Source organism: Peromyscus californicus, unplaced genomic scaffold (assembly GCF_007827085.1).
Source record: "Peromyscus californicus insignis strain IS unplaced genomic scaffold, ASM782708v3 Scaffold_1__1_contigs__length_55948999, whole genome shotgun sequence".
Lineage (NCBI taxonomy): Eukaryota > Metazoa > Chordata > Mammalia > Rodentia > Cricetidae > Peromyscus > Peromyscus californicus.
The window spans coordinates 22,136,514-22,158,160 of NW_026294492.1; the positions used below are offsets into that span (position 1 = coordinate 22,136,514).

Here is a 21,647-nt window from a genome sequence, read left to right on the forward strand (position 1 = left end):
AGTGACCCCTGCAGGGCCTGGTGGGTCTGAATGTGTTTCTATGTTCAATATGTGCCTTAAACCTAGGTGGGAGTTAAGTGATGTTGGAGGATGCTGTGGAGGTGGGGTGGGTGGTAGGAGGCTGGCTACCACTCTAGGACTAGTGATGCTGCAGGACTGTGTCACCAGATATCCAGGAGGCTGAGGTGAAGGTTCAAGGCCAGGCTGGGTGATTTAGTGAGACCCTGTCTAGATACAAAAAGTAAAGAGGGAGCTGTTGATATAGTTCAGTGTTACAGTTCTTGCTTGGCATGTTGGAAAGTGATATGTTCAATCTCCATACACACACACACACACACACACACACACACACACACACACACATACACACACACATACACACATGCTCACACCTATACGCTCACACATATGCTCACATACGCTCACACATATGCTCACATACGCTCACACCTATACGCTCACACATATGCTCACACACACACTCTCTTTCACACATACACGTGCCCACATACATACACACACACACACACACACACACACACACACACACACACACACTCACAAATGCACCCAGATCTAGGATCTCCTGGGTGTACTATAGTGAAGGTCACCCTGGGGGAGGGGAACCAGGGAACCCTCGCAGCAGAACTAGCAGGGAAGGGAGACATGGTGGAGAGATCTCAGGGCTGGCTGCATGATGGAGGAACTGAGGGGCTGTGCTGTGTCTCTGCAGTTCCTTCCTGTTCTTCTAGGATTCTGTGATTCTAGCATCTGTTCACAAGAAAGAAGACATGTTCTGTTCTTTTGTCTCTGTGTTTCTCTTTGTGTGTCTGTCTGTCTCTGTCTCTCTTTCTCTCTCTCTCTCTCTCTCTCTCTCTCTCTCTCTCTCTCTCTCTCTGTGTGTGTGTGTGTGTGTGTCTGTCTGTCTGTCTGTCTGTCTTGACTGAACCAAGAGCCTCACAAATGCTAGGCCGGCATCCTATTCCCCAGCCATTCTTGCCCCTCTTCTCTGTCAGCCCTTGAAAGTGGGGCCACACCTTGACCCTGCAGGTGACAACCTCCTCCAGGCTTTTCCCTGCCCAGCCTTCCTTCAGCTGTCCGCTGGAGTGCTTCCATGCTCAGGCTCGCTCTCTCTCTCTCAAGAGGGGGGATGTTTGGAGCAGAGGCCTAGAGGCTCCTGGAGGAGAGTGGGCTTAGTACACTGTCATGTGAGCAGGGAGTCTTTCAACGACTCGTTGTGCCATATCCCAGCCACGGCAGGAAAGAGCTGGAGGTGAGTCAGGGGCTCAGCTGGCTTCCACATGCTGTCCAGCTGCCCGTGTGTTCCTAATGTGCTGAAGTTGGCTTTGGTATGAGCAATAGATGGGAAGTCAGGGCAAGCGAGGCATAGATGCCGGCTTCTCCATCCTCCTGGGTGAAACTTGCTGTCTCTCTCCCCCCCACCCCCATGCAGCTAACTCATTACCTGCCGTGCTCACCTTGGGCTCTCCTGAATGGGAGGAAGAGGAGGAGGAGGTGGACCTTCGAGCCTTCAGGGAGTTGAGGCCCTTCTCGAACCCAGAGCTGGGGCTGACAGATGCCCTCCAGTGTCTCAACAGCAATGATTGGTGAGGAGGCACCTCCACTGTATGGCCTGTGGCTTGGGCGGTGGGGAGTTATTTAGGAGGGATACAGAAGAGCTCCAGCCCCCCAACTTCCCTCTTCCTTTACCCCTAGGGTCTGCTACTATGGAAGAAGTGTGTGTGTGTGTGTGTGTGTGTGTGTGTGTGTGTGTGTGTGTGTGTGCGCGCAGATGTGCAGGTGTGTGCATGCACACATGCAGGTTTATATGTGTAGTCTCTAACTTCTTGTACATGCCCTGGGCCCTTCCGAATGACCCCATGTATTGTTCTATGACATGTTAGAGTCAGGCATGACCAGTCGAATTTGACTATAGAACCAGGAGACCGAGAAAGGTCACAGCTTTACTCTTCTACATCAAGTTCATTAGTTTTTGTGTTTTAAAACAGAGTCTCATGTATCCCAGACTGTCCTTGAACTTGCTGAGAATAACCTTGAACTTCTGATCCTTCTGCCTCTGCCTCCTGAGTGCGGGGATGACAGGCATGTGCTGCCATGTGCAGTCTATGTGGTGCTGGGCCTTGTGCATGCTCCGTAAGCATTCTACTAATAAAGATACATCCCCATCTAAATGGAGTTTAATGAGTGTCCTTCCACTATGCAAGTGAGACACAGGATCTTTGTCTCTAGTGAAGTGGTGGTCCAGAACTCTTGCAGAAACCTTCCAATCTTCAGGCCGCCCCTTAAGCAACTTGTCTTGGCCTTGTCTGTCTTGTGTGGAAGACCCAAACAGGTCCTGGGTGGCTGGAGTGAAGGGTCAGCCACGAGCCCATCAACCAGCTTGTAGTGACCTGCTGGGACCCTGGGCCTGGGTGTTGTCACCCTAGAAACCTTGCTTCTGAGGCCGTGAAATCACAACTTGCTGGTGGGGTTGTCTGCAGAGAAACAGGACTCCTCCCTCCTCCCCTCCTGTGACAGGCCTGGCCTTGCTTCTCAGGCACATGAAGGAGAAGGGCCTGGCGAGCATCCAGCGCCTGGCAGCTTGTCACTCGGAGGTCCTGGGTACCCGGCTGCATGATGTGTCCTTGGCAGTGACTGCGGAGGTGAGGCCTGCCCACAGCTTCTGTACTTTGCCACGTCCCCTAATCATACCCTTTCCCTGGCACAGCTGTTCAGGTGAGTTACACCCCAGCCATGAGAGACTCTGGCTCTCTGGAACATGGCCATCTCTGCTTATTCATCGGCCTCCAGCCACTGAGGTCGGAGGAGGTCCCCACCCATCGTCCCTCAGGTACCAGCCCTGAGACTCTCTTGGTCTGCAATCCTGTAATCTCTGGGCGCTGAAGCATTTGGGGTCACTCGTCCATTGTCTTCTGTACTTGTCTAAAGAGGGATGGGGTACCCTGGGGTGACCCTCAACCTCGGGGCTGTTGTAGCATTTCCCAAGGCTTGGGTCTCCAGCCGCGGTCCCGCCCTGAGAGCCGGTAACACAAGCTCGATCCCTGTAGAGGCCAGTCGACACCCTTGGGAACAGACTGCCCTAGAAGGGGCGGGACGGTTATGAATACGGAGGACATTGTGCTGACTCTTGGCTGGACTGCGCCAGGTGATGGGGGATCAGTCTCTTCCTCCGCAGAGGGAGTGTGCTGTGGAGGACCAAGGGAGCCCTTTCTGTACCTGTGCTGCATTCCTGCTCTTCTCGGTCCTGAGAGAGGGAGCCTAAGGGAGGAAAGATTTTAGCTCATCGTTTCGGGGGGATTTCAACCCATCGTGGCAGGGAAGCGGGGCAGGTGGGAATGTCTCTATGAATGGAGGTGGGCGTGTACAGAGCAACTTGTTCATATAAAGGCAGATACAGCTAACCGAGAGCCCGGAGGAGAAAGAGGCGGGGCCAGAACAGTTAAAGGCTTGCCCTAGTGACCTACTTTCACTGGTTAGGCTCCACCTCCTGGAAGTTCCCCATCTTCCTAAAATGGCACCGACAACTGGGGAATGAATGTTCACAGCATGGACCTGGAGGGAACATGTCGAATTTAAAGCAGATGTACACATTTCAGATCTTGTTGAGAATGGAATTCATAGTTGCGATGATAATGAAGTAAGATAGGATAACAACAAAACGAGGCTGCCCACAGCTGAAAGGTTTTTCTTCTCTACTGTGGCAAAGGATGACAGGGCCTCAGCCTGAGTGAGGAGGCAGCAGAGGGGCCCTCACAGTGTGTTCAGAGGCCTTGGGAAGGTACAATTGTCCTGGAGGCCCCTTCTCCTCTCTCTTTCTCCAAGGTCACCAATCTCCGCTCCAAGGTCTCCCGCCTGGCCATCGGCACCCTGGGAGACCTCTTCTGGTCTTTGAAGAAGAGCATGGACCAGGAGGCTGAGGAGATTGCCCGCTGCCTTCTGCAGAAGATGGGAAACGCCAGCGAGTTCATCCAGCGGGCAGCCAACCGGGCACTGGGTGCCATGGTGGAAAATGTGACCCCTGCCCGTGCACTGGTGGCCCTCACATCTGCGGGTGTCTAGTATGTGGGGTGTGTGTGTGTGTGTGTGTGTGTGTGTGTGTGTGTGTGTGTGTGTGTGTGTGTAGAGGCCCTGGCATATGGAATGAGCAGAGAAGGATGGGAGAGAGGGACAGGGAGGAAGGAAACAGAAACCCTGGCTGTAGAGGTTATCTTGGGATGCCAGGAATCAGTGCGCTAAGACATCCATGGAAGGCTTCACAGAAAACGCCTCGCACATTTAGCAGGAGGGAGCAAAACCCTGTGTCCTCTGGGCTCCTGCTACCCTGCCTAGGCTAGGCTGGGGACAGTGGGGTAAGTGTGGGTGGAAGGAGAAGGGTGATGTTGTTCTGCTTGGTGGTCATGGCAACGCTTGGGAGACAGGGCTGCAGAAGCAGCCTCGGCTGTTCCCTGGGGGTTCCTGCCCCTCTCAGGGGAGCAGTGTGTCTCTCTGCTGAAACATGGTCATGCAAGGAGAGCCAGGAACAAAACTGGCCTCTCTCAGGAGGGAGGGGCTACTGTTGGAGCCAGATTTACTTCCCCTTAAGTCAAAAACGAAATCCATAGCAAAACCAAAGGCATTTCCGAAGCCCTTCCTCCCACAGGGCAAAACACCCCCCTGCTCCATACGTAAGTCAGTCATCGCATGGAGGCAGGAGCTTCTCAGCCTACCCAGAGTCCTCCGCACCTGCCAGCACATCTGGCTATTGTACCAGTAACTGTTGCAGAGCATGGGCTGCTCCTGGGCCAAATGACCTGGACTCACGCCTTACATTGGCACATTCCCTCTCCCGGCCTTTGCTGCCTCAGCTGTTGGAGACAATAATGGTGTCTTTCCCCTGAAGTGGTTGTGAGGCGTCAATGCATAGCTTCATGACACAGCATCCAGAACAATGCCTGCTTTCCCCAACGTTACTGAACACTGGCTGTGGCTTAATGAACTTGGGAGAAATGGTGCCTTTGCTAGATTTTCCTCTTGGCCTCAGTTTCCCTGCCTGCCATATGATGACAACAGCAACTCATGGTTGGTGGGAGATGATGGATAAGATGAGCCTGGCATGGTGCCTGACATTGGGGTTGTGACAATTGATCACTGTCAATAAGGACCAGGGTAGACTGTCCTCAAGATGCCCAGAACGGGGCTTATATATGTTTGAGTCTCCTGGGGACCTTGCTGATATGATGCCAATGTAGAGACTTGTGGGTCACACTGAGTAGGGAGAGCTCTGATGTTCTCCTTTATGCTCACTACAGTGAGACACTGTATTTTTCTGTGTGGGGCATGTCAGTAGTGCCTGGTAGTTGGTAGACGCAGAAGCCACATTTGAAAGAGGCAACACTTTGATCAGCTTCTCTCACCAGAGGTCAGGTGTTACCTGTTCAATGACCAAGAGTGTACACCACTGTCACTAAGCACCATGCAAGTGCTTAGCATCATCAGGAGCCTGGGAGATGCAACCAAAATGGTGGCGTGATATCCAATTCTAGGGAGATAGCAGCCTCACTTGGGGCAGGGGGAGGGTGGATACAAGAGCACAACTATGCTTACCAAGGACCAAGCAGGTGCTGACTCAGAGCAAGCCTCTAATTCTACCTGAGGGACTAGGGAAGGAAGAAGAAACATTGATTGGGAAGGGTTTTCCTAGGTAGAAGAAAGATGGCAACCATCAGGTGTGGCGGAAGGAAGGCTTGGCCTCTTGAATGCCTTGAAAGTGGTGTGGCTGTCATGTGGCTTCACGCAGCTGTTCTTCCCACTCCCCTTGATGCTGTGGTCAACTTCAGCCCTGTCACTGGGAACTCAAAGACCACCCCTGTCCCCCAGTCACACAGGATAGGTTTTAAAGTCATGGCTGCCACGAGCATGGGTTTACAGTCTGCAATTACAGATATGCATATGTGTTAGTCTGAGGCTCCCCTCCCCCCACCCGTGACCAACCTCTTGGCTATGATTCTGTTTCCTCTTAGCCATCGGAACCCTTTAGTCCGGAAATGTACCGCCAAGCATCTCTCGGCTGTCCTGGAGCAGATTGGTGCGGAGAAGCTTCTCTCAGGTTCTAGAGACAACACAGACATGCTCGTGCACAACTTGGTGAGGCTGGCCCAGGACTCTAACCAAGACACCAGGTAGGGCAGGACTCGGGACTGGGTGTGGCCAAGGTAACAAGCCACTGGTCAGGTCCCAGCCCCACAGCTCAGTGTCCTTGGGGTTTAGCAGAAGGACAGTCAGATGGATGGAGGCTGGATCCTTTGCTTCTGATGGTGTTCTCACTTTCCTCCGGAATTACGGCCAGCCTGTCCAGGCAGTGGTCAGTGACCACTCTTTCTTACCTTCTATTTCCTCTATTCTTTGTGTCCATCTGCCCCAGCTCCAATCTCAGACTATTCAGTCATTTTTTTTTTTTGCAAGAGTGTTTACTGAGAGCTGTTTTTACTAAATATGGATATGAAAATGAATAGGAAAAGTTAAGCCTCTGTTGTGTGGAAGCTTGCCTCCTGGTTGAGAATGATACACAACGAACAATAAATATAATGAACATTTTAGATTATAGATAAGGGACACAGAAGTAAAAAGCCAGCAAAATGGAGTAGAGGATTCGGGGGAGAGACTTGAGGCCGAGGCCAGGGAGAACTCTGCAGGGATAAGTTGATGCAGTTAGTTCTCTGAGGATCTGAGCATGCAATCCAGGCAAAGGAAATAGTATAAAGAGCCCAGGATGGAAACAGCTTGAACAAGGAAAGCAATGGCTGGGTATGGTAGACAGGTCCAGATCGTGAAGGACCTTGGCGGCCAAGGTGAAAAGCTGGGGTTTTAGGCCATGTGATGGGAGAGTTCTAGCGAGTTTTAAAGTGTGTCGGGGGCTGACTGTTTCCCAGAGTCAGAGTTGGGGCCCAGTTGATTGCAATTGATCCCACCCTCTTACTTTCTGGGATGTTATCACTATGTCTGTGTGAACGTGACGGTGCCGGTCTAATGCCTTCATTTCAGAGAATGGGGAGCATGGATCAGGGGACTTGGGCCACCAGGCCCCGCTCTAGAGGCCCCATTTCCCCCCAAGTCAGTGGAGCTGAGGTGGTGTGTTGGTCCTATGAGCTGTCCACACCTCCGTGTTTCCTGGAGAGTTCAAGTACCTGCCCTTCTCCGTCACCACCACATTACAGGGTGTTGCATGTCACTTTGTTTGCTGAGTGGGAATCTTCTGGCATAAACCCAGCACAGCACCACCACCCACTCTCCAGGGGCCATGCTGGATCCTGAGGACCACCTTGATGCCTGAGGTGCTGCCTCACCTTGGTCTGGCCAATGGCTGGCAATATCCATTCCTTCCTCTGTTTCCTCCTTCCCTTTGAATGGATCTGAGGGGAGAAAGTGATACCTCACCATTGTTTCAGAGTGTCTTTCTTCCTGATGGCTTTGTTTTCCATGTGACAGCAGACAGATGGCTCTTCCGTAAATCCTGGCGGGAGATACTGGAGGCTGGGCCCAGGACATTAGGTCTGTTTTGCAGGCAGAGTCGTCAGGATATGGGCAGGCAGGGTTTCGGAGGTATATCGAAGGTGACCTTTGGGTTTTAAACCGAACATCTGGGTCAATGGTGGTGCCGTTCACTGAAATGAGGAACATTATAGTTCTTGGGGTTGTCTGTAGTTGTTGAGAGGGGTGGAAATCAAGACCTAATATCTCCCCAAATCTAATCCCTCAGTGGATGGCACTAACTACGTCTCTTTTTCCTTTATGGTACTCTGGTTTCTGGAGTCACTGGACTTCCTGCTTCTGCTTGCCTCTTAGGGCCAGTTCTCCATTCTGCCTAGCACCTGGAGATGGCCTTGGCATGATCATAGTCCTCTGTCTTAGTTTCACCTCCCATTGCTGTGATAAAATACTCAAAACAAACAACTCAAAGGAGAAAAGGGTTTTTTTTTGGGGGGGGGGCTCAAAATTCCAGGTGTGGGGCAGACAGATCAGTGGGAGCCCAAAGCAGCTAGTCACGTTACACACGCATGGGCAAGAACACAAAGCAGTGAATTAAGGCGTGCATACATGTGCTCAGCCAGCTCTGTGGTGATATTTTGTTTGTGCTCTAACAAATAAAGCTTGCCTGGAGATCAGCGTGCGGAGCTAGCCACTAGAGGCCAGGCGGTGGTGGCACACACCTTTAATCCCAGCACTGGGGATCTCATGCCTTTGATCCCAGTACTTGGGAGGCACATGCCTTTAATCCCAGCACTTGGGAGGAGGAAACAGGAAGTGATAAGGTGGGAGGAGACAGGAGCTCAGCCCTTTTCGGTCTGAGGATTCCTAGAGGTAAGAAGTCTCTCGAGTGGCTGGCTCCTTTACTTCTCTGACTTTTACCCTGATATCTGACTCCGGGTGTTTATTACTAAGACCAGTTAGAATTCGCGCTACATGGTGCTCTCCTTTTAGTCAGTCCAGGGCCTATAAAAATGGGCCACACTGCAGATGTGACTTCCATCTCAATGACTCAACGAAGACCAGCCCTCACAGGTGCACCCACAGGCCAGCCTCATCTAGACCATTCCTCGAGACTCCCTTTCCTGGTGACTCCAGTTATGTCAAGGTGCCAGTGAAAGCTGACCAGCACACCCTCCCTTCTCCTCTCCTGCTGTCAGCATCAGATTCTTCTAATCCCACCAGGGCGCCCATCCCTGAATGCCACACTCCCATCTTCAGTGTAAAGTGTCCTCAGAAGAACGTTTTGTGGGCTGGAGAGATGGCTCAGAGGTTAAGAGCACTGGCTGGCTACTCTCCCAAAGGTCCTGAGTTCAATTCCCCAACAACCACATGGTGGCTCACAGCCATCTGTAATGAGATCTGGCGCCCTCTTCTGGCCTGTAGGCAGACATGCAGGCAGAACACTGTATACATAAATAAATAAAAAAAAACTTTTTGCTTTTTCCTAAGCCTGCTTCTTGGGTTGTATCCCTCTGTTGTTCAAAGTCACCATTACTTACCAAGTCACCCAAGGCACAAAATAGGGATTCTCTTTTTTTTTTTTTTTTGGTTTTTCGAGACAGGGTTTCTCTGTGTAGCTTTGCGCCTTTCCTAGAACTTACTCTGTAGACCAGGCTGGCCTCGAACTCACAGAGATCCTCCTGGCTCTGCCTCCTGAGTGCTGGGATTAAAGGCGTGCGCCACCACCACTCTGCAGGATTCTCATTCTTTACTGAACTTCCCTGACACATTGTCCTCTCCATCACAGCGTCTTTGATACACACACACACACACACACACAAAACACACACACACACACACACACACACACACATGTTCTAGTTGGGGGCCTCTCCCACTTGCTGTTGCCCAGCCGGTGACTGTGCCCTGGGTTTTGTTTTCTATTTGTACATTTGCAAACTCCGTGGTACCCGTTGCTCCTCACATGATCTTTGGAATTAAAGTTTGTACTGTCGGAGTGATGCTAGGGACTTTTCCTTGCTTGTCGACTGAGGGGTTTATTTTAAGAGGTCCCTTCGGGTGCTGTTCAGAGGATGTTGAGTTAACTCCTGTTTCCCTTAGAAAGGTCATACTGTCTCTTGGCACCGAAACCAGAGGAAAAGCAGTGAAAAGTTACATAGAGCATCGGGACGGCAGTGGGGCATCAGTTAAGCAAGACTTCGTGTGGAAGGAATGACCCCACATTTTTTTTTGCAAAGCAGGAATGCCACCCAGAGGAAGGAAGAGACCACAATAATGTGACCTTGGTTCCTCTGGCAGCCGTCACACGGGACAGTGGCAGTGAATACAGTGGAAACCAGTAGCATTTTCCTGTCCCCGTTTTCCTTAGTGGAAAATAAAGTAGTGATGCATTTTATAAACCACAGAGTCTTAGGTTGTGTGGAATATGATCATTCTATTGCTTTCTTCTCCATCTCCAGAAAGCTTGGCAGTCCTGCGATTTCAGCCCCTATAGCTGGAGTTTTCTCCAGTCCTGCCTGGCCCACGGTCAGGACAATTCTTTCTCACCCACCAGTCCCGCAGCCCCTCAGACCTAACCGAGTAAACACACAGAGACTTATATTGCTTACAAACTGTATGGCCTTGGCAGGCTTCTTGTTATCTAGTTCTTCTATCTTAAATTAACCCATTTCTATTCATCTGTACTTTGCCACATGGCTCGTGGCTTACCAGTATCTTACATGTTGGTACTCATGGCGGCGGCTGGCAGAGGCTCTCTTCAGTCTTCCTGTTCTCGGAATTCTCTTCTCTGCTTGTCCCGCCTATACTTCCTGCCTGGCTACTGGCCAATCAGCATTTTATTTATACAGAGCTGTATCCACAGCAAGCCCCTTTACCAGCTCTTGAACCTGACTGTCCTTATCTTATTTTCGTTTTGTTGAGTATTTCAGGATTTCATCTCTTGCCTGCTCTGTGATGGTGGCCTCCTAACAGGTCTCCAAGCTCCTAATCTTGCCTCCTCGCTACTCATTTCTTGCCAGAGCTAAAAAATTTATTTTGTTTTTATTTGTGTGTGTGTGTGTGTGTGTGTGTGTGTGTGTGTGTGTGTGTGTGTGTGTGTGAAAGAGAGAGAGAGAGAGAGAGAGAGAGAGAGAGAGAGAGAGAGAGAGAGAGAGAGATGGGGTGACCATGGAGGTCAAAAAAGCATGTGAAATCCCCTGAAGCTGGAGTTATAGGCAATGAGACATCTTTATTGCCTGGAGATATGTTGACTAACATGACTATTTGGCCATTTCTTAGCTTCCTGTTGCCTGTAGGTCAAAGCCCAGGCCCTTCACATTGCCCTAAAACACTGGCTTCTTTCAGCCTCATATTCTCCAACCATATCTGGCTGTTGTATCAGACCATGTTATAGACTTTAGAATGTCCCCTTGCTTCCTAGTCCTATCCTAAGAGTGAACTCTTGATCCTTCGTTGAGTCTCAAACTCTTTGATTCTCTTACCCAGCCAGCACTATTCACCTGGAAGAGCTGGCTGCTCCCTCCTGTACCCTTCCCCAGATTTGTAAGTGTCCCAAATGAGGGGAAAAACTTACCAACACTTCTGATAGCCATGCAGCAGGATAGTAAATATTCTGCTGTTGGATATATAGCTATATGGCTATTGGGTCTTGGGTATATTGAGTAAATAGGTATAATGGATAGCTGTTAAAAAGATAACCATGGGGCTGGAGAGATAGCTTAGTGGCTGAGAACACTTCCCAGTGAGGAAGGATGTGGTTGGTACAATGGATAGCTGTTAAAAAGATAACCATGGGGCTAGAGATGGCTTAGTGCCTAAGAACACTTTCCCAGTGAGGAAGGGTATGGTTTCTACAATGGATAGCTGTTAAAAAGATACCCATGGGCCTGGAGAGATGGCTTAGTGCCTAAGAACACTTTCCCAGTGAGGAAGGGTATGGTTTCTACAATGGATAGCTGTTAAAAAGATACCCATGGGGCTGGAGAGATGGCTTAGTGGCTAAGAACACTTCCCAGTGAGGAAGGGTATGGCTGTCCATGGCCAGTGCTGCCAATATTGTCTTGCTTGTGGCTCTGGGGTAAGGTTGTGGACAGGTACCTCTGAGAGTTCTTCCAGAGAACCCAGATTCGATTCCCTGTACCTACATTGCACAGCTTATAACCAACATTCCAGGCGCTCTGACATCCTCTTTTGGACTCTGTGGGTACCTGCACACACATACACCTAGACACATACACATAAATTTTAGAAAATCTTGAAAAAAAAGGTGCATATGAAGAATATTACATAGCCTGGGAAGATGATTAATAAGAAAGAGAAAAGACTGTAAGTCAGTTGCTCATGTATTCTGCTATCTATTAAAATGTAAATGCATAGGAAAAAAAAAGACTAAGGAAATATATTAAAATTTAATAGTGATTTCCTCTTGGTAATGGCATTATGGATGATGTTTATTCTTTTATGAATCTAATTTTTAACTGGGTAGGGATTGCTTTCCTAATTAGAAGTATGCCAACCTCTCCTGTTATAATTGGGAAAGTTGTATAAAGCTGTGGAGTGGATTTATTGGGCCTCTCCATGGCTGTTTCTTCATTTATTTTTTCCCCCCCGTGGCAGGTTTTATGGCCGGAAGATGGTGAATATCTTGATGGCAAATGCAAAGTTTGATGCGTTTCTGAAACAGTCCCTCCCGTCTCATGACCTGCGGAAAGTCATGGCGGCCATCAGACAGCGGGTGAGCTATTGGAAGTCAAGTGGCCGACAGCCCTCATTGTAGGTGCGGGGAATGAGTTGGGGTTCCAGTGCCTATACTCAGGTCTACCCCTATGCATCTCAATCTCCCTGGGCCCCCATTCCTTTTTGACTTGAGTGAAGATCTCGGTCTCTGCCCAGCTACCTCCAGGACTCTAGACTGTGACTTTGGGGGTGCTCCCAGGTGGAAAGGTTATCCATCTTGTTATGCTTTATACTGGAACATCAAGCCACCCCCTTTGGCTTATGCTCTGCATCTGTTTCTCAAGGGACTAGAAGACCATCATGAACTTCCATCTGCCAAGGGCCGCAAGGTGTCCAAGAGTTTGGTGGTGTGTGAGAACGGATTGCCCAGTCAGGAGGGGTAGGTCTGTTCTTGTGTCTCTGGGACCCCATGACCAAAGCTGCCAATGGTGTCTTACTTGCCCATGGGGTTGATTGCAGACTGGGGCATGTCTGAAACCTAGTTGGGTTTGTGTCCGTAATGATGGATTGGGGAGTACATTCCCTGTCCCACACACATCTTAGGCAGACCCAATCCTGGCTTGGCAGCATCTGCCAGAGATGTTGAGTTGGGTAGTCTTGGCTGAGGGGATGTGCTTCTGCGTTGGCCGGGCTCTCCGTGTAACCTCAGCATCTCCCTTGTTCACTTAGATCAACATGTCCTTTAGCCACTAGACTGGTCAGCTTGGGACTCGTTCCCAGGCAGAGCTGGACACAGGCAGACAAGAAGACCTTGCTGGAGGGCTGGAGGGTGTGTACTGGGAACAGTTGAAAATGAAGCAGGAATCCTCTGCTTGAAATATGAACCCTTCTGCCATGCCCTGTGAGGACCCCAGCTGACCATAGTGGGTTACCAGGGAAAGCCCTGCCCAGCTCTTCAGTGATGTCCTGTACTCTGGTACTCTGCCTCCCGAGACTGGATCACTTCCCAGCCTTCTCCTCCTCATGCTTTCTTTCCCTGCTACATTCTGTCTTCACATCTCCTGAGCACCTAGAACTTGCTTGTTGATTCTACAAGATGCAGCTTGCCTCTTACCTTCTCCCAGACATTCTCTGACACTGTGGCCCCATATCCTCAGAGTAGACTGCTGTCCTTGTTCTTCATACCTCTGTCTCCCATATGTTCGTGAGATGCTTAGGGCAAAGACTGTGTATCTCATCTCTGTTCTCAGGACCCAAGCACAGCTCTTGGTTTTCAGTAGGCAAGAATGTGAGATGCAGAAACAAGTGATAGAATGGATGGTTATTTGGAACCTGTTGGGTGGGACCTGGGTATAGAGAAGGGGCTCAGCGACCCTGGCTTTGAACTAAGTGTGGGAGGCAGGAATCCTATGTGGAGCCTCTCACATGCTGGCTGAACTGTCTAGGCTCTGATGGACATGCGATCCAAATCCTATGTGGAGCCTCTCACATGCTGGCTGAACTGTCTAGGCTCTGATGGACATGCGATCCAAATCCTCTCTGTTCCTGGAGGACTGTGTGAGCCTAGCTAACAAGGAGCCAAGCAGAGATAGAAGTGTGATGGCCTCCAGAGTCTTGAATCTTCCCTTATTCTTAGGTTAAATATACTCTAGCTGGGCTGGTGGCCGGACTGTGCTTCTCTGTGGTAGAACACTTGTCTAGCATACATGAGACCCGGGGTTCCATCCTCAGCACCCCCTTCCCCCAACACTGGCACCAGTCATTTTTCCATGACACCCTCCACTTACCCTCCCTACCCCCAATTCTTTACATGTCCTTGGAAGGGAGAGGGTAAAACTCAGGAAGAGAGAGCCTTGCTTGTTGCCCTTTGAGGAAAAGAGAAGCCCAGAGTTCCCAAGTACAGTGTCCTCAAGCAGTATTTAGAGGAGAGGTGGGATTTGGATGAAGCTGTCGGAGACACCATTTTTGCCTTACCCAGCAGTGGGACGTGGCTCGGGATGAGAGCTGTGTTCATCCCCTGGGCTCTTCCCCAGGGGTCAGGCCCTGCTTCCGCCTAGGCTTGGCTCCAACGGCCCACGGCTGATGGGACTCCGTTCCTCCATGAGGGGTGGTGTGGAGATGGCAGAGCAGTTACGGGAGCTGACCAGGCTGCTGGAGGCCAAGGAGTTTCCGGCTCGGATGGAAGGTGTTGGGAAGCTTCTTGAATACTGCAAGGCCAAGCCAGAGCTCATCACTGCCAACCTCATCCAGGTGAGCACCCACCCCTGTCCTCTGTGATTTCTCCCTGTGGGTTCGATCTGGAGAGCTCTGAACTGGTTTGGAGGGGGATGTGCGGAGAGCCTGGCGCTAAGCGCTCACTTTTCAAATGGTCTTTGTAATGTCGAAGGACTAGTTGGATATGACTGTGGAGTTGAGCACATCTTTAGAATGCTCAGAGATTCCCTGCTTGGCTTCCATCCCTCTGCCAGAGAGGGTGCCATTGTCAAGATCATGGGTCACATCCAGTTAGTTATTTGCATAATACTTAGTATCAGAACCTGTGGTTGGACAGGGGCTGGGTCTTGAATGATGGACAGGCTGGGTAACAGGCTGAACACACTTGGAGTGATGCTGACAGGCAGGTGGGAACCCAGGCTGAGTCAGATTCCTCACTAGCTGTGATCTGAAGAGACTCATTAACCTCTGTGAGCCTTCGTTGTTAATGGGAAAGTGGAGAGTTATAACAGCAACATGGGTTGCTAAGGTCATCAGTGTGAAACGGTGAAGAGGGCTTACCCCCATGCTCTGGATGTTTGACATGTGAAGAATGCTCAGTACACATCTGTCCCTCCTTTTTGGCATATTCCCCTTCCGAGGAGATGAGCTCTTCTTCATTGGGAATGTGCTAGTACAGGTCGGGGGACCCCTCTCAGGGATGCAGGAAGAATCCCAGTCAACTCCTGCCAAGCCCGAGTGCCCACGAACTCTTTGATTTTTCCCTCAATAGGTCTTTGATACTTTTACCCCAAGGCTTCAGGATTCCAACAAGAAAGTGAACCAGTGGGCACTGGAATCCCTTGCTCAGATGCTTCCCATCCTGAAAGAGAGCATCCATCCCATACTGCTCTCCCTCATCATTGCAGTGGCTGACAACCTCAACTCTAAGAACTCTGGGATTTCCACTGCTGCCTCCACTGTGCTGGACGCCATGATGGACAGCCTGGGTGAGCATCCCACTGTGGTCCCTGTGGGGCTGTGGGAGGCACCGGCACCCAAGCCACCACACACATCTTCTTGTATGTAGGGTCAGCTGAGTTGCAGACAACTCTGGTTGGTTTGTCTGAGGCTGTGCAGAGCAGGTGTTGACATTGTAGGGCCCCCAAGTTCCTGGCTGGAGGCTTTTTCCATGTTCTGTCTATGTCTTAGTCACTGTTCTATTGCTGTGAAGAGACACCATGACCACAGCAACTCTTATAAAAGAAAGTAATCGAGGCTGGCTGTTCCAGAGGTTTAGTACATTATCACCTTGGTGGGAAGCATGGTGGTACACAGGCAGACATGGTGCTGAGGAGGTAGATGAGGCTTCTACATCTAGGTCCTCAGGAAGCAGGAAGATAGAGACACTGGGACAGGCTTGAACTTTTGAAACTCCAAAGCCTTTCCCCCACTCACACACTTACTCCAACAAGGCCACGCCTCCTAATCCCTCTCAAGTAGTACCACTCCCTAATGACCAAGCATTCAAATGTATGAGTCTATGGGGCCATTCTTTTTTTTTTTTTTTTTTTTTTTTTTTTTTTTTTTGGTTTTTTTCGAGACAGGGTTTCTCTGTGTAGCTTTGCGCCTTTCCTGGAACTTGCTTCTATGGGGCCATTCTTATTCAAACCACCACAGTCTACTAGGCACTGTATGGTCAGGAATGGAGGTGATGAGAGAGGATTTGGTCTAGCCTCCCTGTAGTCGGTCACATGAGGAAAATGACTTCTCAGGGCCACACAGGGCACCACAGTGGTGAGTGAGGAGTGCTTGGCAAGGTCTGTCTGTGCCAGGGGTTGGTGATGGACTGTAAGAGAGGAGCAGAGGACGGAGGAAGAAAGGAAGGTACAGTGGGCAGTCATCACGAGAGGCAAGAGCATGTTGAATCCTATGCACTTTGCAGCATCACAACTCAGTTCCCCAATGTCAGGTGGACTCCGGTGCATCTCCATTTCCTTTCCTGGCTAGAAGGTGATATTTAGTATATCCCTAGAGGGAAGGGCACGTTTGAAACTTTAAGGCGTACTGAGAAAGAAGTACCTTAGTAGGCTTCTGTCTGGGCTCGTGTGAAGGAACGTGGGTCTGAAGATTGCCTTTGCTGTATATCGGATGGAGACAAGGTGGCACCGGGCCTCCGCATTCACAGAGCATCTTGGGCGAGACATCCCTGGCACACTCTCCTCTCCTCCCTCCCCATGCCTTGGCCAGAGCCCAGTTCCTGGGCCCGGGACAGCAGGCTGTGTCCTTGGCTAGCACCGCCAGGAGGAGTTTCAGTTACAAATCAAAGGCTTGGTCAAGCCCTCCTCTCTCTCCTGAGTTCATAAATATTGTCCATTTCCACATTTCATCGCAGAGGAAATTTATGATTTGCTGAGTTTGTTGCTACGGAACAAACAATACAAATCGAGCCCTAAATTACAGCTTGTTCCCTGAGCTGCTCTGGGTGAGTGAGATTGCTGTTGCCAATAATCAAGGCTCTTGGTAAATCACTGCGGGCCCTGGATTTATTGGGAAAACCTACACAAAGCAGAATGGGCTTTAGGTATTGGAGGAGGATGATCACTCATGTCTGGGGAGTGGACTCTTTTAACTCTTCCTCCGCCAAGGGCTTTAGCCTGCCCTTTGCCACTGGGCCAACCTTCCCCAGCATGGAAGAACCTGGCACTCTGGACAACAGAATTTAGTGTCTCTCATAGTTCTAAGAGTCAGATACCCTCTATCTGAGGATCTGCTGTACTCACCTAGGATGAGTACCCTGGAAAGCGGTAGACCTGGGAGTGGCCTGTGTATTAGTCTGCTTTCTGCTACTACAACAAAGGCTGGGAAGTATATATATATATACACATATATATGTATATATATGTGTATATATATACATATATATATGTGTGTATATATATATATATATATATATAAAGAAATTTAAGTCATGGTTCTGGAAGTCCAAGAGCATGGCACCAGTTTCTGATCAGCTTTATTGAAGACCTCACAGTGAATGGCATCACAATGGTGGATGATGTCACAGTGATGGATCATGTCACAATGGTAGACGATGTCACAATGGTGGATGACATCACACTGGTGGATGACATCACACTGGTGGATGATGTCACACTGGTGGATGATGTCACAATGGTGGATGACGTCACACTGGTGGATGACGTCACAGTGGTGGATGGTGTCCCAATGGGGGGAGTTCCTGTGGGAGAGATTAGAAGGTCGGACAGGAAAATAGACACCAGGAAGGAAGGTGGCAGTTTTCAGTAAATAAATTGTTTTTGGTTTGAGTGCACAATTTCAGATCCTAGAACCCACTTCAAGTGGGACATGGAAGCCTGAATGCCCGTAATGTCCCTGCTCCTGTGGAGAAATGGGAGGCAGAGATAGGGAGAATCTTGGGAAGCTCGGTTACCCTGGTGAATGCAGCGGTTAAACACAGGTCTCAAACAAAGTGGAAGGCAAGGAGTGACATCTGAGGTTGCCTCTGATACGCACACACGCGCACACGCATGCATACACACACACACACACACACACACACACACACACACACACACACACACACGGGGGGGGGGGTTATTTATTTGTTTTTGTTTTTTAAAGAAAATACGTGGGAACCGATTCACTTCTCAAGGCCTATCTTAATCCCCTCCAAGGGCAGTGCTCTTCATGACCTCATTACTTTCTGCTAACCTCTGCTTCCTGAAAGCCTCATCACTTTGCAACATTTCCATGCTGGGGACCAGGCTCCTAACACAGAAACCCGTGGGGACCAGCACATTGCAAGCAGGGGTTTAGCTATGTGGTTCTCCCTGTTGGGACACAGTCCTCTTGGATACAGCTGAAAACGGTCCTTCTGGTCCACCAGGCAGAGACTCTGGTGCAGGGAGAATGAATGATGCTGGTGTGAGGGGGGCCGTCTTCTCTACTCCTTAGGTCGGCGCCGAGGTTTGAGATGGAATAGTGTTGGCCTCAAAGGTCCGAGGGAACCCAATAAATCCCTGGCGAAGTCTCCCGTGGAGCCTACATGGTGCAGCGTGCTATCTTGGCTCCGGGTGTGGTGTTGTTTGAGCAGGCGTGGGAATGAGTTCTCTGGGCCAGCTGGGTTTGCTGTGTCGCAGGCCTTCTCAGTCCCACTAGCAACACGGATTCTGAAGGTGTTTTTGACTATGAGCGGCAAGCTTACGGATTTAGGTTAGCGACATGGAGAATTTAATTGCCTCCAGTGAGTACCAAGGGAGAATCACGTTGTCCCCACGAAGACTTTTCATCTGCTTAGATTGAGCTGAACGTACGGCGGAGATGCGAGTCAATGTCCCACTGCCCAGAGCTTTGGGTGGTCACTGCAGAGCCTTGGGCAGTGGGGACAGAAAATGAATATAGTCTTCCCAAACTACCCAGCTAAGCCTGGTAATTCTAGTGGTCCTTTGGACCCCTCTGACAGAGGTGCTTTCTCCACAGCCTGCCTCTCCATGGCCCTCCCGGGAGGTTTTGGGCTCCAGGCTGGAGGTGGGCTGTAAAATGCTGGGCAGTTCTTAAATGGGGAAGGCCAGAGTGACCGCACAGCATGCTCCAGTCTGTTTCCTGCTAATTGCAGGGCGGGAGGATCAAGAAGAATGCCAAGTGAGACTGCTGTCCTCTGGCGACAAGTCCAGATGGCACAGCTAAATGGGGTGGGGGTGGGGGTGGGGGTGGGGGTGGGGGTGGGGGTGGGGGTGGGGGTGGGGCTGGCTTTCCTAGGACGATGCTGAAGATGCTGCTTGATTGTGAAATTCATTGGCAGCGTGGTCTCGTCAGCCCCAACCGTGTCTTCTTCCTTGGTTTCCCTGAGGGTTAGTGGCTTGGACGTGGCGTTGGCTGACATAGCAGATGTTAGTTTCCGTGGCTGTCCCCTGCGGCTGCGGTGGGCAGGAAGGAGCCCGGGCAGCTTGCAGCCTGGCCTCTGCCGTTCATCACCCACTGTCTGCTTTGGGATTTCTCAGAACCTGAGACCCAGTGCCGTTTTCCCTACTAGACACCGAGACCTGATTTCAGGGGAGTGTTTCTGAGGATTAAGGAAGTGCCGGAGCAGACTGGTTGGCCCCGTTGGGCTCTGTTGCCGTTGGGTTAGGTGGAGAAGATATTTACCTGATGAAAACTTCAGGCTGCAGACAGCTCTGCCTTCCCCAGATGACCTTGACGTTCCGGTGTCTCATAGCCAAGAGGAGCTCTCAATTTAGCTCTACCTCTGGCCAGTGCTGGAGAGGCCAGATAAGCTTGGGGTGGGGGTAGGCTTGGATCTAGTTTTGTTGTTTGCTCTCTGACTTTAAATGTCTGTAAATCATACGACTGGCGTCATATTGTCAACGGGCTTAGACTCTGCATCCAGATGCCTCTCCAATATGTCAAACCCTCAAAAAAGCCCATAGGTGTCCAAGTTCACCCAGTGAAAAGCCACAAGTGAATCCAGTTTTGATGTGGACTCTTTCCTTTAGTTCTATTCAGGACAGACAGACATTCATGGTCCATACCTGTAATATCAGCATTTTTGGAGGCAGAGACAGGAGGATTAACATGAGTTAGGGCCAATCTGAATTGTATGTGAGTCCCTGTCTAAAAAATTCAAAGAGAAAACAAACAGCAACCAGTTTTCAATGCTACTTTATAGCCTTACTAGTTACTTAACATGAAATCTCATTCTTTGCTATAAAAATCATGCTTGTTGGGCTGGGCAGTGGTGGCTCATGGGTTTAACCGTAACACTCGGGAGGCTGAGGAAGGAGGATCTGGTTCAAGGCCAGCCTTGTCTACAGAGTGAGTTTCAGAACAGCCAGGGCTACACAGAGCAACCCTGTCTCAAAAACACCAAAAAGAAAAAAAAAAAATCATGCTTTTAATTATTGGGAAATAGAAAAATCTGAAGCATTTGAAAGTACTATAATCCTCTTATGACAAGTACCAACTCATAAAAGTGTGTGTGTGTGTGTGTGTGTGTGTGTGTGTGTCTGTCTGTCTGTCTGTCTGTCTGTCTGTCTGTGTCTATGTGTAGTTTTTTGGGAGCTTTCTACCTCATTTTTTGAGATTGAATCTCTCACTGTGACCTAGAATAACTGCATAGTAAGCCCCCAGGGACTCACCTGTTTCCAACTCCTCAGTGCTGAGATTCTAAGAACACACTGTTATCCCAGGCGTGTGTGTGTGTGTGTGTGTGTGTGTGTGTGTGTGTGTGTGTGTGTGTGTGTGTTCTGGGCATAGAACTCAGGTCGACAAGCTTGTGTGCCGAGTCCATCTCCCTATAGAGGAATTTTAAAAGGAAAGTGTGAAAACCATGGCAATGTGCACAGTGGCTTGATGCCAACTGGGGACAGTCCTCTGCGCGGTCCAAACTGGGTGTGGTCATCCAACAAAAGAGGAGGAGGGGAACTGACCCACCTGCAGAGGTGTATGTACTCCAGGGCAGCCCGTGGCTCCAGTGTGCCATCATATGCAAACGCTCATGCTCTGATTTGGTTAAACAGGCTGCAAATTCAAATGTATAATATCACAATTACGTACAAGGATTTGCACAGGAAGGGGGAGGCAGAAGCAGGCAGATCTCTGAGAGCCACACAGTAAGAGTCAAAAAAAATAAAAAGAAAGGAAGAAAGCTAAAGTGAAGGATGCCCGATGTTAATAACAGTTCTTCTTTTCTTTTCTTTTCTTTTTTTTTTTAAATGACACATACAGTTCTGTGGCTTTCAAGTAGTCTGAGGGTAACGTGGCCTGGTGGCCTCAGGGCTTCACTAAGTGGGACAACTGTGATAATGCTGGAGGTCCCTCTGTCCCTTTGTAGAGAAGGGAGCCTCAGGAGGACAGACTGACCAGCCAGGCCTGTTTTCTTCTCATGCATGACATTTTACGTGCTTTTCACTGCATACCAAGTCTAGGCCTCTGGAAATGTGAGCCTAGCTAATGGAGTATTGATGTTAGCCTTTCAAATGTTAAATTCATCATCATCATCACCACCACCACCACCATCTTTTTTTTTTTTTAATAATGCTTGGAATTGAACTCAGAGCCCTCACGAATGCTAGGCAAGCATTCTATTGTTGAGTTACCTCAAGCCAGCTCAAGGTTCTGGCCTCTTGTTTGATTTTTACATTGTAAGAATTTTAGGGCAATAATAATACTCATTAGAACAGCAGATACATTATTAATTGTATAATATGGGTGTAACCATATTATACTCATCTAAATCAACTCATCTAACCAAATGACTAATCAATCAT

General features: G+C 49.7%; 1 protein-coding gene across 5 annotated transcripts in view; it reads left to right on the top strand.

Annotated features, from left to right (window-relative positions):
• The window catches only part of Togaram2 (TOG array regulator of axonemal microtubules 2), a 69,965-nt gene that overhangs the window by 38,354 nt on the left and 9,964 nt on the right, over positions 1 to 21,647 (top strand). For 4 of the 5 annotated variants that reach the window (XM_052746206.1, XM_052746208.1, XM_052746209.1 and 1 more), the window contains 8 exons: positions 1,454 to 1,607; positions 2,558 to 2,663; positions 3,844 to 4,079; positions 6,021 to 6,179; positions 12,106 to 12,223; positions 12,510 to 12,604; positions 14,199 to 14,415; positions 15,152 to 15,368. In XM_052746206.1, coding sequence (XP_052602166.1) covers positions 1,454 to 1,607; positions 2,558 to 2,663; positions 3,844 to 4,079; positions 6,021 to 6,179; positions 12,106 to 12,223; positions 12,510 to 12,604; positions 14,199 to 14,415; positions 15,152 to 15,368 — 1,302 coding nt within the window. The remainder of the gene's footprint in view (positions 1 to 1,453; positions 1,608 to 2,557; positions 2,664 to 3,843; positions 4,080 to 6,020; positions 6,180 to 12,105; positions 12,224 to 12,509; positions 12,605 to 14,198; positions 14,416 to 15,151; positions 15,369 to 21,647) is intronic. The other variant, XM_052746207.1, reaches the window with a different exon arrangement.